This window comes from Leptinotarsa decemlineata, unplaced genomic scaffold, assembly GCF_025532065.1.
Source record: "Leptinotarsa decemlineata unplaced genomic scaffold, Ldec_3_MD MMD2_tig00000251_RagTag_RagTag, whole genome shotgun sequence".
In the NCBI taxonomy this organism is placed as follows: domain Eukaryota; kingdom Metazoa; phylum Arthropoda; class Insecta; order Coleoptera; family Chrysomelidae; genus Leptinotarsa; species Leptinotarsa decemlineata.
In genome coordinates, this window is record NW_027412547.1 from 1,831,907 (window position 1) to 1,849,920 (window position 18,014).

The window sequence follows — 18,014 nt, forward strand, 5'->3', positions numbered from 1 at the left end:
ATCTGACATGTAGAAAACAATTCGTGTCCTATAACGGTTATAAATCTAGAACATATATAGCTTCTTCTGGTGTGCCTCAGGGCTCTAACCTAGGTCCTCTTTTGTTTTTATTGTGTATTAATATCTTATGTGAAAGTTGAGCTTGTGAGCGGTTATGCTTCGCGGATGACTTGAAATTAATTTCTATAATCAAGGAAGTAGGTGATTGTGTGAATCTTCAATTTCAATTAGAATTTCTTGTTGCTTGGTGTAGCAATAATGAATTGAAACTCAATGTGGAGAAATGTGAAGTAGTGAGTAATAGTCGAAAAAAAGAGATTTATACATTCCTGTATGTAATACAGGATTCAGATCTGCTGAGATGTAATAAGATCAAAGACCTAGGGGTAATATTCGATCATAAATTAACATTTGGTAGACACATTTCACAAAAAGTTTCGGAATCTCTCAGAGCTCATGGTTTCATTATTAGAAATTGCAGAAACTTTCATAATATTAAAGCCATGAAGCTTTTCAGTTTAGAGCATCGCAGAAAATATGCGTCGCTCATATTTTTATTCAAGTTAGTGAATGAGAGAGTTGACTGTCCTAAAATTGTTGAACAAATTAACTAACAAATTAACAAAATAAAGCTATTATTATAATTATTATGATTTTTGATATCACTGATTATAAAGCGACTGGACTATAGTTATTTGGAAGATTTTTCTCGCCCTTTTTGAAAATAGACTGAACGCGAGCAATCTTACAACAAGAATGAAAAACCCCTCTCTTGTGTGACAGGTTGAAAAGTCTGCAAAAGTCTGTCTAGAGATCCTAGCAGATTCTGGTCAAATGTTCACTGTGCACTATTTAAGAACGATGACGGGCACTTCATCAGCCCCAGACGCCTTATTGATATTGAGCTGTTTCAAAATTCGCCTGACTAAATGCTGTTGAGAAGTAATTTCTTGCAGAACCGTGTCTTTTCTTATAGACAAAACTGAGACCTAAGTTTTCATCCAAAATAAAAACATCTTTCAAGTCTACGTCAAGATATGAAAGGTTCATTTTCGGCAAAGATGCCTATTGGAAGATGATTTTGGGGCTTCTTATTTGAAACATAGGTTGAATTTGCTGCAGTCAGCAAAGATGTACGTTGAATTTTCACTCTGTTCCAATAGAAGTACATATTGACCTGAATAGGATGAAGCCTGCAAATGATTATTCTCAACATCTCCATTACAATTTTGACATGAAGGCTTCTGCCTTCATGTCACCCTGAACCTGAAAACAGACGTCAATATCCTTCACGACTGAATGACCCTACTCGAAAACAGTTTTTACTATCGTATGTATGATTACACCGGCCACTAATTGCTCTGTGAGAGTATATAAAAGGAGTAGGGAGTTCCCATATACCTCATCTCCAAGTAGTCTCGCTGATTCGAAAAACAATCGTCTAGTGCAGTTTTACAAGCCATCATGGGTTTGTGTGTCAACGTTATTGCTCTCTTCGCGACTGTTTTCTGTTTCTCAATACGGGCAGCTAAGTTACGTAAGTTGTGTTAGATTTTTCGATCGAGGACGTTGGGTAGAGTTGAATATAGTATCTGAAATGCCAGTTTTGTTATGATATGCACAATTTTTGTTATCTGAAAATCTTCCAATAAAGTTCAACGCAAGTTTTCTTTATAAGAAGTTTACAATATATTGATACGTGTTTTGTTTCCAGAATTGATAAATTAATTCCAAAATACATTCACGTCGTACTTTAACAATATCAAGTATCACCTACAATCCAAAAGGATGAATTCTACCTGAATTCTACCTGAAAAGGCCGGGTACGTCTATCAATTCTTCACGTCCTGATAAAAACACATGAATGAATTAATGATCATCATATAGAATAATCTTGAGCAACTTCAAATTATCTGTATCAATTTGATAGTTCATGTTTTATTTATATGATCTTTCATCCATCTTTTGAATATTCTTCTAGTTTGACCTATGTAAATCATCAGACATGATCCACACGACAATATATTAACTCACGACACCGAATTGTTTTGTCTTTGTTATTGTTAATACCTACATGTTGCGGTATTTGTAAAACCTGTTGTAGTAAATATCGAAGAGTTAACTGCTTTGAAATGTTTCTGGATTTACATCAAGCATAGGCCAGTTCAATTCTATTTTCAGAGGATGAAAGTTATTGAAAAAATTAGAATTTTTTGGTCTGGTAATGGCAGTAGAGATCTCGAGATATATGCTGGAAAATAAAACTTTTGGTTTTTTCCAACAAGTCGATATTTATACGAGTACCTACACATATTTGTCTCAAGGATCATAATCCAAGTTCACCAAGTTTAATCAGTTGGAATTAGTGCAAATCCGTAATTTTTTTAAATTTTGCTGAGCAAAAAACGATATATCACAAATCTACACTTCCCATTTAAAAAATTGGGGGTTGTACCTGTCATTTAAAGGCTATAATTTACATTTAACGTGTTTCGGGATTTTATTTTAATATGTACAGTAAGCGAAATAATAAATTTATATTATTTATATATCGAGGGATATATGTTAAAATTATTTCCAGAAAAAAAACATCTTCAATGTTGTACTTTGAAGCGACAACTCTGTCACAATAACAGTAATTTAATGTTTATGTGAAAGTAGTTGTTCCGGATGAGTTTGTTTTACTGCAATTTTGTATTTGAAAGAAATTTTTGTGTATACTCAACATATTCTCATGGAGTTTTCAATGAAGTTATTTTATTCCTTCCTCTCTTTGGAAGTTCCTCACATTTATTGTTTAACGATGGAGGAGCAGAAAGCTAAAACTTTGGTGTCGCCATGACCTTGTATAACCTTCACCATATTCTACAAATATCCTCCACCATAACTTTAATATAGCTTGAATATTCGTAACTGTTTCACTAGTAATTGATCACAATCAAATGTGCGTCATTGGAATTATGAAATTCTTCAAATTAGCAAACTAGGACCATTTTTACGCTCATTGAGAAACCGAAAAACAATAGAGTGATGTTTTTTTACTTAAGTAAAAGGTCTTTCATTACAGGGAAGTACAGCATGGACGATTTTTTAGTTTCCATAAAAAAAACTCGTGTTTTGTTGCAATAAAGAATATTGCACAGCCAGTAAAACCAACAAAATTCTTTGTTTGAAAAATGAATCGATTTGAAAATAATACTATATGCAAAATATGCGTGAATTTGTCTGATGTAATGATCAATCATCGTTCCATGACTTATTTACTCGCGTTAATAGAGGATTGTAGCTCCAATTTGAAGAAAAAAATTTGTTCCGAATTGTCCAAGAATATTTGCATCTAAACTACGCAAAATTGAAAGTACTGAATGGGAAAAAGGTGAATAAATTAGTGTTCAAATATTATATATATTTCATTAGACACAGACAGTGAATTAAAAACATTCAAAGTCCTGCATTATCGCCATTAAGAAGAGAAGAGGTGTCCGAAGAATATAGAAAACATCTTAGCTTTGTAATTAAAATGTATCAAAACTAAATATTATGTGAACAAATAAACACCAATCTGTCAAAAATGGTCTGTTATTGTAAACGTAAAAAATTTTCCAGTGTAATTCGCTGTTGGGTATTCCACGAGAAAAAAAATTCCCACTAAAATACCTCCTTTGCCATGGTGATTTCTCAGAATAACATATTTTAATTGGTTCAAAATTACAGGTGTGTAATTTTCGTTAAAACTTGACAATGAGGCAAAAAATAATAACTCAGTAACATTTGAATCACGCTGTATATTATTGTTTCGAGTCATCTTCCATTCTATATCAACAATTACTCGTTACAAGTGGTTTGTTTATACGAAACTGGCCTGAATTTCTAATGTTTTCTCATTAGTATTTCCACATATGCCATGAAAATATGTTTGCACAAACTTGACATCTCCTTTTGTACCAATGTCATTCGAGTATTACTTGTTCCACATTCGTCAAGCTTATTGTATACTCTGTAGAAATTCTAATAAAACCACCGTGAAACATGTCTTCGAATCATTGAATATGATTTAATTTACAAGTATTTCAGAATCGTGTAATACCAGAACCATACATTTTTTTAAATCAATACTTTACACTACTATATATCAAATTGAACAAAAGCAATTTGTCGAGGATGGAAACAGTATTTCTCAGCTTTCATAACCCAAAAATACGAATTTTAATGGAGAACAATTAATACCATTGACTAATTTCACATTCAAAAACTCCTCTGATATCTGTCGAGGAAGTTTGAAAATAATTTAAAAAAAACTCCAAGTTGTAGTTTACGTATTTTCACTAAACGATTTTACAAAAACGCAACACGTGTTTCGCCATACAATGGCTTCTTCGGGCGTGTACTAACTAATTCTACATATTCAATGCTTCATATACCTTACTTTACAATTGGAAGTACCTACATTTCAAGTATCTGATTTTTATCTAAGTTTGTAATGAATTAAACTACCTGAGCTTATGTCCCAGTTTCCAAAAATATTTAGTAACGGGAAGTTATTCAATTTTGATTGAATATTCAGTAATTTCTAAACCTATTGATTTCTAAACATTCTACAAGAGTTTCAAACTCTTTTCTTCTTAATTTTCCCAAACAACTTACACGTACATTATCATACATAATTCCTCCACACATCCTTAATAATAATCTTTATTTTCCATTAGACATATACATGTAAAGGAATCGTCAAATTTTACACATGAAATCATGAGCACACGCACTATAAATGTACATATATGTATATATAAATTAATACATATAAATTATTATTAAAATAAGGATACATATACAAGATCATAAGTAACAACAAATCATGAGTAAAAAAGTATCAATCGTAAAAATACATTTACAATCGTCTTAAATCGATAAAGAAAAAACTCGGCCAAATTATAAAAACATTCTTGCCTCCTTTATGTATTTTGGCAGCTTATTAAGTCTGATGAAATTTTGTACTTACAGTACGGAATATGAAAATTTGATTTTTGCCTCGTATTCACATTATGGACATTTGAGTTCAGTAAGAACCTATCTTCATTCTTGAAAGTATATAAAGATAATTCAAAAATATAAAGACTTACAAGAGTCATAACCCTGAACTGCCTGAATAAAATCCTACAAGAAAAAGTGCTGTTAACTCCAGCCAGTATTCGCTAAATCCATTTCTGTACTATGAATACTTCAGATGTCAATGTAGAGTTACCCCACATGCATATGCCATATCTCAGCCTGGATGTAACCTGTGAGTGATATAAAGAAAGTAGTTGTTGTTTCGTCAAGAAATTCCTTATATTTCTGAACAGCTACATCGTCACAAAAGTATCTCTCATGACTGTGTTCATTCAATTTATGTACAGCAAAAACAGTAGCGGACCTACTACCGATCCTTGTGGCATTCCCATGAAAATCTCCGCATAATCGGAGTGATGTATAAGAGTTGTATTTTCATTGTTATGTGTTATACTCACATATTGTTTTCTGCTTTATAAAAACGATTGGATCCAATCATATGCTACCCCTCTTATATCATAAGAATACAATTTCGATAAGAGATTTATTTGGCCAACACAATCGAAGGCCCTACTTAAGTCGCAAAAAATGCCTGCAGTACATTCTCCTGCTTCTATTTAATATATCAAATGCTCGATAAAATTAATTACTGCTGTATACGTAGATTTATCTAATCGCAACCAGCATAAAGTTTCTGCATTCAATATTATGCTTCACAGACTATTGAATATTCCACTGTCTGAGAGTAATTTCCAGAGAAAGCTGAGTTTGATCAAACAAATCGCGGTTAACAACGGTTATAGACTGCATTCTTTCCAAAAAACTGCAAAAGCAGGCCATGGACCTAACGTCATTTATAGGACATTGTCTTATTTGGGTGAACCAACCAATAATATTGCCCGTTTTTTAAGAAAGAATGCGTAAACTTAGCTCACAGAACGAATAATAGTCCGAATGATAGTCTAAGTGCATTTATTTAAAACATTAAAGATGAAACTTCGGTATCGGATAGATCAGGAGTATATAATCTGACTTGTGACTCTTACATAAATTGTTTATTGGCCAAACTGGAAGAACATTTTCCCAAAGAATTAAAGAGCATAGAAGTAGTTTTGTAAATAGGAAGACCAATTCCACATTTGCAAACCACCTTTTAGCAGAAGTACATGACTTCAATCATGCATACGACGTGTTACATTCAGAAGAGAAGAGTTTGAAACTCAATCTTATAGAATCTAGAATTCAGAAATCAATAAATTCAGGAATTCAGGTAATTTCCTTAATGATCAATTAGAATTGAATAACTCCGCGTCACTAGATATTTTTTAAATGTGGAAACTGGTACATAAGCTCAGGTACTTCAAAAGTAGGTATATTATAATAAATTAGGTATATAATAATAATAATAATATCGATTATTATGCATAACAAATACATTTATACATAAAAGGAAAAGGGTTAGCCAAAGGGACATAAGCTTAGGTAATTTGATTCATTACACACTTAGGTAAAAAACAGGTATATTAGGCATTGAGTATGTAGAATTATTGAGTAAAGACAAGCCCGAAGAAGCCATTGTATGGCAAAACACGTGTTGCGTTTTTGTACAATCGTTTAGTGAAAATATCACAAAAAAAGTGTTTTTTGAATACATTATTTATGGATTTTCATCAAGCATCGGCCAATTCCATCATATAGTTTTCAGTTCTGAAGAGGGTGGTAAGTTTCAGCTCTCGAAATGTTTAAAGGACAGTGTTTTGCGACCACTGAAGCACTTTTTTAATATACAAAATTATAAAATACAACAAATAACCACCATAAACATTTTATAACAAAGAAAATATAGCATCGTGGGTGTTCTTTTTTTGATTGAGAGCCGAACTGGCCTTTGCTCGTAATATTATTATTATTATTTGAAAAATTTGTCAATCTTATTTCAATCAGTTTCTCTATTAGCTCGCCCAGACTGAAAATAGCAAAAACGGAAAAAGTATAGCAAAAAACGGGAATATTGCATAGCAAGGGAGCTATGCATATTTATGAAGGGCCCATTGTAAATAATCCATTTTGTCCTTCACACACCATTTCTTTTATTTGACTCAAAGTGAATGTGCACCTTAACCATGTTAAATATGAATTATAGTCAGATAACAGTCGATGGTCATCGTCGTTTAAGTCAGCTTGGAGCCTTGCTCCCTTACCCTTTGGGTTGATTTTCGTCAGAGGGACAAATGAGTCATGACTGATTTGTGATGGTGGCATGAAAGTCCTCAGACACCCATACCGCCCTTCGCGGTGTACCCCTACCTGGCTGGGGTGAGATGGATGAAGATATCATTCATCTGTTAACGGAGGACATAGGGGCCTTATTCGACAGAGTGTCGGGGCCTTCTAGATCGAGAGGGGTCGTCTACAGCGTAATCTATAGCTTCCGTGACTAATGGATTCGCCGATTCCTCGACTGGATGGACTGCTGAATGGAAGGCTGCTTCAAATCTCTGCGGATGGCTTCACTCCGCACGAACCACGGAGCATTCACAATCATCCGTAGAATTTTATTTTGTAAGGTCTCCAAGATGGAGATGTTAGTCGGAGCCGTTTGTCCCCAAACGCCTGAAGCGTACATGATGACAGACTTGAACATCGTGTTATAGATCCTGATTTTATTCTTTAGGCTTAGCTTGGACTTTCTATTAATCAAAGGGTACAGGCTTGCCACACGACCCTGAATCTTTGCCTTCACGCTTAACAGGTGCGGGTTCCAGGTGAGCCTACGGTACTTGACCCGCGTCTGCCAGTCAATCTCCCTTCCAGAGATACTCACTTTCATAGCCGGAGAAGATATCGTTCTTCCCATGGTTATTGCCTGAGTTTTTTCCGGGTTTACTCGGATCTTCCACTCGAGGTACCAGCACTCGAGGTCACCCAATCCACGTTGCATATAGACGATCCCGAGCTCCCGACCAATGGAAGACGAGAGAAGAGCCGTGTCGTCGGCCTAAAGAGATACCTTCACATGCTCGGACCTCGGAAGGTCGCTGGTGTAAAGGGAGTAAAGCGTGGGAGAGACCACGGCCTACTGTGGCACTCCAGCAAGGATCTCTCTGTTATCAGACAGAGAGCCCTCTACTCTAACCTGAAATGTTCTGTCTTTCAGGAAAGACCCAATCCACCGGATCAGGCCCCGAGGCAGGTCGAATGCGATTAGTTTGTGTAGAAGGCCTTCATGCCAAACACGGTCGAAGGCCTTCGAAATGTCTAATAAGACTAGATGAACTTTTTTATTCCTGTTTAGCTCCGCGATGGTATTTTCGACCAGTCTCAGAGCCTGCAACTCAGTGGAATGTTCTCTCCTGAGGCCGAATTGCTCGTCAGGCAGAACATTTCGGTCCTCAACTTCTTCGTCGAGCCTTTGAAGTACGACTCTTTCAGCCAGCTTAGCCGCCGACGAGAGCAGACTAATCGGGGGATAATTCTGCGGGAAAAGCCGGCGCTGCCCCTGTTTTGGGAGCATGACGACGATCGCATGTTTCCACCTTCTGAGGAAGTATCTTAGAGCCAGCGAGCTGTTTATGATGGACAGTAGGCTCTCAACGCAGTTTTCCGGGAGCTTCTTCAATAATTTGTTTGTTATTGAGTCAACCTCCGGAGCTTTCTTGCCTTTGCGGCCTTGCTATAGCCCTTTAATTCTTCCACAGAAGCCCGACGAATGACATCATCGTCATCCTCCCTGAGGAGGATGACGATGGGAGATATCTCCCAGTGACCTGTCCACCTTCCTGGAAAGGACATGATGGACGATGACCTAGGAGGACAACTCCTCGGGAGGATGTACAATGGGTCACATGTGGCCTAAGTGCTGTGGGTTAACACTTACCCTCCCTACACTACAGATACAGATTATGAAATGTTATTTGAATATGTTATGGATTTTCATCAAGTACCAACCAATTCCATCACCCAAATACAAATTAGCCAAGTTAATGCCCAGGAATACATTCTTACAATATCCTGATGACACCAGCCTGGTTGGTGGAACACAGACGTGAAAGGTAATTGAATTTGGGAAAAGTATTTCTGGCTATATCCCTACCTTTCGTCAAGTTAGATCAAATGCCAATAATCACATTTTATCCATTGTTTGACGCAACTTCCCACGACTCTAAGGAATGCATTACGTCATTAGTTTCCTTATCATTCGTCTGTGATTCTGATTTACGTGACAATATTTTTAACAAGATTCCGCTGGTTGAGATCTGATATATTTAAGGCGAGCTTGATCTGAATATCAATGAGTATGGATATGGATATGAGTCAGAAAAACATTCGAGTGCGTCACTGAAATTTTCATTTATCATTACCTCCCATTCATTTATTTCTAAATATGAAATGAGTTGGGGCATATTTTAATGAAAACCCCACAAAATCGAAACCATTACGGTTAACATTTCTGATACCAGTCTTAGTTCTGGAAGTTGATAAAAATTGTAACACATTAAGTAACCATAAAAGCGTATGTTTCAAATAGGATTCTATGTATTTGTTGTGTACATTTGAAAACAGTGTGTTTAATAATTGCTTCGTGATAATATAAATATTTTTTCCACTTTGTGAGTACGTTACAACAAAAAAAAAAGAATGGAATAGAAACAATTATGGCAATTAAATACATACAGCAAAAAGTTATGTGTTTTACATCCGATCCAATTTTGACGTCAGAACAAAAAGCGAACTATTTTACGTAAATTAGGTTTCACTGTGAATCATTTAACATTACTGGAATTCCACCAGAATCTCTTTAGTTTTTTCATTCGAGCAATTATTGATTTCCAAACTACTAATTTTTTATAGTAACGGTCGGTGATAAATATAATAATGGTATGTTATTTAACGAACGACAAATACGGTTATTACTCGATTGATTGACGGAAGACGAAGTGCCTCAACTCATTCAATCGAATGTTGGCCATTTTTCGCGTGTAGAATACTATACCTTTTCTCTCATGGCAGGGATCTTTTGAATTGAGAATTATTTGTAAAGGATCTCTCGAATCAAAATGATGGCATTAAATTGAATATCAAGAATGGAAAAAAACTGTTGTAACTGGTGTAACTCGACCCGAAATTGAACCTGGTACCTTTAGTAAACTAGTCCAGAGCTCTAAACACAACTAAAAGTTAGTGTGCAAAGTTCTATGCGTTTCAATCACTTTCATTTTGTTAAAATAAACTTTTGAAAAATATAACATTTTTTGGTAGATAACAAATGTCTAGAGGGATACATTCGTTTTTACTTTCCTAGTAGGTATTTATATTCTTGTTTTTCGTTAGAAACTATACAGTGCGGACGTAAAAAATCTTGTGACACTTGCCCCTCTATATTTCGGTTTCAAAAACCGTATTTCCTAAACTAGTCTGTACTGGTCATTTGCTGAATGTTCTTCTAAACATAATCTGACTGTTTATAAATTACTTATCTTATAGCCAAGTTCCTCATATTCTCAATTCATAATGAATTGTCTGTTAAATCACCTGTGGTCCTTTTTTCTGAGCTCACCTCAGTAGTAGTAGTATTTTTATTGACTAGTCCCTTACCAACCATTTTGGTTATCTTACTTCAACGCAATGCCTTTACGATATGAGAAATTATATATTGGCCATATGATCTTTGAAATGAGCTTCTATAGCTCGTTCAATCAAGATAGTCTTTGTCACAGTTCTCACAGTTAAAATGAACAAGAAGTCATCATGAAAGATGCATTCATTTTTTAATTTGGTATGTTTCATTTTATAAATTGGTATGAGGCAAATTTTTCGAAAAAAATTGTTATTGCTGTCAAATTCTGTATTCTTGAATCAGATTTTGAAAAAATCACAGAAAATAGTTGATTAAATAAATTAAAATCATGTGGTTATCGAAATTCGACAAAATACACTCAAAACTTATTGCAATATACTCAAAACTTATTTCATGTTGACGTAATGATAATAAGAAAGTAAGCAAAAACCATAGCAATGTTATTTTTAGATGGTATCCTTTAAAAAACTGTAAATAATTTCCGTGAGACCTTTCAAACGATATATCACAAACCTATATTTCTCATTCAAAAAATTGAGGGTTGTACCTGTCATTCAAAGGGGATTGAAGGTAGGGGTGGCATTTTTATATTGAAGAATGTCAAACTATAATTTACATTTGACGTGTTTCGGAATTTTTTTAAATATGTACAGTAACCGAAGTAATGAATTTATTCCATTTGGCTTTTACACACTGTATCATCATTATTGCTGAGGGAATTACTGAGAAATTATGTAAAAGTCACACCCAAAATTATGAATACGCTGACTACTTACTTGATAAAAATCAATAACACCAACCTTGATGATAATAATAATGATAATAACAATAGAATTTCCACAATGAATTTCATTTAAGACGCGTTTCACTCAAAATATAAAAATATAGTAACTTATTATTCGAATATTTCTTCTCTTCTTTATGTTGACAAACTTTTGACTAAATATGTATTTTCTTTCGTTTTTTCAGCTAGTGCATTTGGACGATGCAGTGTGAAAGATCCAGAAATAGATGAATGTTTGAGAAAAAACGTAGAGGGGGCTATCCACTTTCTGAAAGCCGGTAAGATATTTATTTCATTAGGAATTACTATAATCAAATTTGCACTTATGACTGATTCAAATTTTTCACATTTCTGCATGTAGGTTAGGTTAGGTTAAGTCCAAAGTGAGTGGGTCTATTCGACCCCCCACCGCAACCCGCAAGGGTTTTTTGTGGCTCACACCTATTCGCACTCGACCAAATAAACCCAGCTTCTTAAAAAAACCGATTAGTTCTACCAAACTGACAGAGCCGTACTCTTACCATCTCTGCCAAACTGGCAGAGCCGTACTCTTACTGTCTCTGCCAAACTGGCAGAGCCGTACTCTTACAATCTCTGCCAAACTGGCAGAGCCGTACTCTTACCATCTCTGCCAAACTGGCAGAGCCGTACTCTTACCATCTAATTCAGTCCCCAGCGATGTAGACACGAAGTATATGCTCTGCTGTTCCATCATTTTCCAAACAGAGGCGACACACCGTCTTACGAGAGTCCGAGCCTCTGCATATGATGATTCAAATGACAGTGACCTGCAAGAAGTCCTGTTAGACATCGTAGTTCAACCCTACTGTAGTCCAACAACTGTTTGGTATCAAGCTTCGAAGGGTGAATAAACGCCTTGGAGTGAGCCAATCCTGGAAGATTCTGCCAGAAGTCCATAAATCTTCTTGCCATCCAAGTGTTCAATGTTTGTTTGGCAAAGCCTGAAGTGATGCTAATGACAAGTTCTGGTCCGCAAGGACCTCTGCAAGGAAATCAGCAGCCTCATTGCCTTTCAGGCCAGTATGGCCAGGAATCAAGACCAGAGACAATCAGTTAAGTCTTCCTATCGAAGAGGGTCGTTTTTGGCAATTTGCTACCAATTTAGATATTGCTCGGTAGGAGCCAAGGGCTTCCAACGCCACTTGACTGTACGATACTAGCGTAAATTTCCGCTTGAAATACAGTCGCATAGGTTCCTAGGCAGGTTGATATCTCTGTCCTGTGTCTGCATGTAACTTGACTAAAACAAAAGACCCATCTCAAACACTTCATTATAAATTTTCGGAAATTATGAAAAACATCGAACAGAAGAACAGACCATTCTCAGGGTGTTTGCTCCTCGTTGATGAAGGCTAGATGACTTTACGTAGAAACTAGCATTTCATGAACGGAATGTCAGGAAACCAAATTTTTGGTAAACCTAACCATTTCTTTGTTTGGTGGCAATGTGTGGGGGTTTCACGAAAAAATCCAACGGGGCCAAGTCAGATAATCTTGCGGGCCATTCTACTGTCAAATAATGTAATTTTTCATATGATTACACGGTATAAGTAGCTTACCAGTCGCAAACCTTGGAACACAGTATCTCCCTAGTTGACCTCTGATGACTAGCCCTCCATTTGATAAGTGATCTCATCAGAAAAATTCACAAAAACACCATGATCAAAATATGTTCAGAGTTCAAAGGTCTATCACGTTTTTCAAAACAGTTTTTGTGCGTTCATTATTCAATTTCAATTATTTCACTTGCTGAAAGATAATGCCTGAAATTAGAACCACAAGAAATAAAAATTCTATCATCGCTGAGTAAATCATCTAAAAGAACAATTCGTTCAGGCTAGTCTTAACTCTCTACACTGTAGGTTAATAGTCTGACACCTTTCAGAAAACAACTACTCCCCTGGCTTATACCACGAAGGGCGTTGGACTATATCCGACATGTGTCAGTGCAGGATTCTTCACTGAAGTTATTCCTGCATATACTGTTGGCGATACAACTGCCGCAATAGATTTTCAATTACTGGAACACACTTGCAGGCCGGTTTTGGGAAGTTTGGCCACTCGTCAGTGCAAGGTAGTGCCTATCATCAAACTAAAGTCGATGATTTCCGATAATTGAAAGTCGAATTTCTTCAGAGTATCATTCTTTGAACTAGGCTGAAGCGAACAACAAACAACATGTTTGTCATCGACCCATATGCCTGTGAACGAGGTAACCAACAGCATATCCAAATTTGGCCAATTCCTCGCAAAAGAAAAGAAAACTTTTCTATAAAACAAATCATCTGAAGGAACAATTTGTTCAGGCCAGTCTTAACTCCCTACACTACCAGAAAGCAACTACTCCCCTGGCTAATACCACGAAAGGCGTTGGATTATATCCGACATATGTCAGTTAGATGTAATTTCCAATTTATATATTCACTTTTTCATCACTCCAGGATCTCCAGAACTTGGATTCGACACATTTGATCCCCTTCACATCCCCGAATTGGTCATAGGTGAAGGAAAAGGTCCTGTGAATGTAGTTCAACATTTCAGAGACGTCGATCTTTATGGACTGACGGAATCCATAGTACACGAGGTTCAGTAAGTAATATTTTTTTCAATTAAATAATTTTCATCGTACCACTTTGCCAAATCAACATAGGTATCAGGAAGAAAAACATTAATTTTCTGAATACCCCCTGTATATTGTGAATCCGAGATTTCTAAAATAAATTCGTTTTTACTTCCCGAATAAAATACTGTTTAGAAGGGGTTCGTGAAAAAATGTCCGGAATGTCAAAAAATAATCGCTAATTTCAAATTATCTTTTAGCATGGACCAAGACAAAAAAATGATGACGGCACGATCAACAACCCCAGAACTGAGATTACAGGGTAAATATACTGTGAAAGGAAAAGTACTTCTGCTGCCAATTGTAGGTGATGGACTATTCAATGTCACTTTGAGTAAGTTCGATTCATTTTAGACATATGCTGAAACAACAACCTCATGAAATTTCAAAACATTCTGGGATTTTTTTAACACGCTTTTGTTATCTTCACCTGTATGTATGTATGTTTATTTGTTTGTTTGTTTGCTGGTTTGTAACTCTCAAGCTCGAAATCTGTGTTGCCGGAATTATCGGCATTATTGCTTGATATATTCGCAGACAGATGGCGTTCCACGTAATCTCCTTGATATATTTGAGTACCTTCATTCTATAGACTTCACTTTATCGTTTGAAAGTGTATTAGGCTTACCCTTCAGTTTTTCCAATTTAGGGCGATTTTAAGTCTCACAGATCTAAGGCGAAACCTTTTGCCAAGAACAAATCTAAAATTTTCTAACCTACTTACATTCATCGCATTACAATTATACTAAATTTTACAATTCAGGTCCACCACACCATTATTTCAACACCTCGACACGTGTTTCAATCACCAAGTGATCATTTCAACACCTCGACATGTATTTCGATCACCAAGTGATCATCTTCAAGAGAAAGATCAAACTGATCTTCCACTGGAGTTTTTTTCCAACACCAAATCGTTATTTTAACACCTCGACACGTGTTTCGAGGAAGATCTGTCTAATCTTCCTCTTGAAGATGAAATTCAGTCTGCTATACCGGGTGTTACAAAAGTATCAAGGAAATTAGTGATTAATATATAATTGTTTTTTCGATTTTTTTCAGTTAATACCAAAATCAACCACACCATAATGGCAGAAAGTTTCGAAAAGAAGGGCAATAACTATTGGAAAATCAAGAGCTACACTGTAACTCTACGTCCCGAGAGAATGCTCTACAAATTCGATAACCTCTTCGATGGTGATGAAAGGTTAGGAGCGGAACTCAACAAAGTTCTCAACGAAAACTGGGACGCGGTGTTCAATGATGTGCGAGATGGATATGAAGAAAGCTTCGGAATCATCTTCCACGGGTTGGCCAACAGAGTATTTACCAGAGTAGCGTTGAAAGATATATTTTTAGATTTTGAATGATTTAATTCAAGCATTGTAGTGGCTATTTAGTGCGATATGAGTTTTAAAGTTCGGGAAGTTAACGATGAAGCGAATTTTGGATTTGGATTTAGGATTTAGAAGTTACCACTATCTTTTACCAGTTCACGTCTGTCAATGGAATGAAAACTTACCTACTCATTTTTCAAAAACTGTATGAAACATAATTTTTATGAAAAAATTGGATATTCTCTGTTTAGAAGTGCTATAAGATGTTCACTCTGTTATTTCAAATAACCATGACTACCTTTATGAATAAACTTGTCTTTAGGAACAGTTTAGCCTATTTTATTTCACTAGGTTCCCATATTATAAATTGAAAGGGTTTTATTTTTAGGAGAGACAAATTTTTTGGGAATGAATGAAAGTTTTTGGCTTCCTACCTACTACTCCTTCTTGATACAAAAAAATGTGCGAATCTTCCAAAGAAAAGAAGGAATCAATCAGTTTTGAATGAAGTAACTCTATACATAGATGTATAGATCATGCAAAGAAGTAACTTTAAGACACAAACTCTAAGAAAAAGCCCTCCTGAAACAGCTACTTTCATCTAAACATCGAATTACACGAATGGAAAATTCTTTCGAAAAAAATACTTTTAGGTATATGAATACTGAATTATACTACTCAGTTTGTATTCCAAACATTCGTTTTGGAATTGAATCAGATATCATTCACAGGATTTCACTTACATGGAACACTGTCATCCATGTAAGTGAAATCCTACCCTTCTCCGATTTTCTAAAGAAACCAGTCTCAATTCCACTTCATAAAAAGGAGATGATAATCGAAACTTTACAAAATCCACAATTCCACTGCTAACACAATCGGATGGTTCAATTGCAAATGGTTCAATTGCAACAACAACAATGGAAAAACCAAATCTACTAGTTGAAAAATTTGCACCCCACTCCACACTATCATATGTTACCCATATATGGACATGAATAACGTCTTTGCCTTTGATGCCCTAGCCGGTAGGCCTTACATCAGGCATCTTCCCATTATCTATCGCCACCACTGTCAAACTCAACCCCTCCCCGAACCACCGTTACAAGGCGACGGCTATACGGAGAGACGAATCAACGGGGTAGAAGACCCTCTTTTTTCTTTTATTTCCCCAAAAAATAAATACATATAACATCAATCATGAACTCAAAATATTATGGCTCCTTGAACACTAATCATACCTAATAGCAAAAACATAAATAAAAAAACTCAATACACTATAGCTACTCCAGCATTAATCAAACAAATTATACTTAAATTTGTTTTTCGTTACCCAACCCCTATACATATAAGTTGTATATGTTATGTTGTACATCCCTGAATACGTTTACAGTCTAGCAGTTTCGCTTCCAGCCATGATTGACGAAACTATATCCCCTCCTTTTAGTGTTTGCCACGCTTGTTTGAGTGCAGCTCCACATCTATCATTCCCTTTCTTCCCTCACCACATTCTCCGCCCAGTCGTTAACATAACGTATCCATTCATCATTTTTCCCATTTGTATCTTTCAGCATGATTTCGCCATTCATCCTTATCCTTTCCTACTATTCTCGCCAACCAATCCTGTCCCCGTTCATGCATCTATCGATCACGTGTTCTGCCGTTTCAGGCTCCCCGTACTCACAGGGACAGGGAACCTCCGGGCCCAGGTCAAATCTTGCCAGGTATTCCGGAAAGTTCCCATGCCCAGTAAACAGTTGGACAGGCTTCCGCGACAGATCCAAGGATTCCTATCCGACTGTTCTGCAGAACCTGTAGAGCAACCGTCCAGTCGTACCTCTCACCCTCTGCCATTCTCTCCTAATATTATCTTTTATTCTTTTCCTCTCATTCGTTGTGCTAAATGACTTCCTTACTTCCCAAGTAATGTCTGCTCTATTCATGCCCTTAGTGGCTTCTTCGTGAGCCTTCGCATTTCCTTTATTGTTCCAATCGTGCCCCCTCTTTCACGTAATCAGGGTACGTACTCCCCTACCATTCTTTTCCTCAATCATCCGCTGAATCATCACTGCCCTTTTACTCCCCACTCTTCCTGCTTTCACTCTTTCTACCACCATCGCAGAGTCACTGACTACTTTCACGCTCTCTTAAATGCCCATCCTATACCAATTCTTTCTTCCTCCATCCTTGCTCCGGTATCTACATATACCTACTTCACTCACCCCTTCGTCCTCCCTCTCCTCCAGCAACTTCCCTTGCAACCAGAGGAATATCCTATCTACTCCTTTCACCCTGTCCTCAGATTTCCTTGTCCCATTCTCTCTCCATTCTTGGTACCTGGCCCGTCCTTTTATCTGTAATCCAGGTCCTGGTTTCCAGGACATCGGCTGAGCAAGCAGGAGGTTGCATATCTTAATGAGGATCTAGAAGTGATTTCGAATTGGGGAGAAAGTAACCAGATTCAATTCCATGCCACAAAAACCCAGGCATCAGTTTTCTCCGAAAAATGGGCACCAATAATATGTCTTGGCGCAATCATGTCGCTGGAATTGCAAAGGCTGCTTCTTAAGAACTTGGAACGCTGTTCCGAATCAGAAAACTGTATACACACCTCAGCAACTTTCA

General features: G+C 36.5%; 1 protein-coding gene across 1 annotated transcript; it reads left to right on the forward strand.

The window, feature by feature from the left end:
* Positions 1-1,378: 1,378 nt before the first annotated feature.
* On the forward strand, positions 1,379-15,716 carry LOC111511293 (protein takeout). The gene is made up of 5 exons (XM_023167304.2): positions 1,379-1,537; positions 11,597-11,689; positions 13,874-14,021; positions 14,253-14,386; positions 15,115-15,716. Exons 1-5 carry the CDS (start codon positions 1,465-1,467, stop codon positions 15,420-15,422), a joined length of 756 nt encoding a protein of 251 aa, XP_023023072.1. The 5' UTR covers positions 1,379-1,464; the 3' UTR covers positions 15,423-15,716.
* Positions 15,717-18,014: the final 2,298 nt, after the last annotated feature.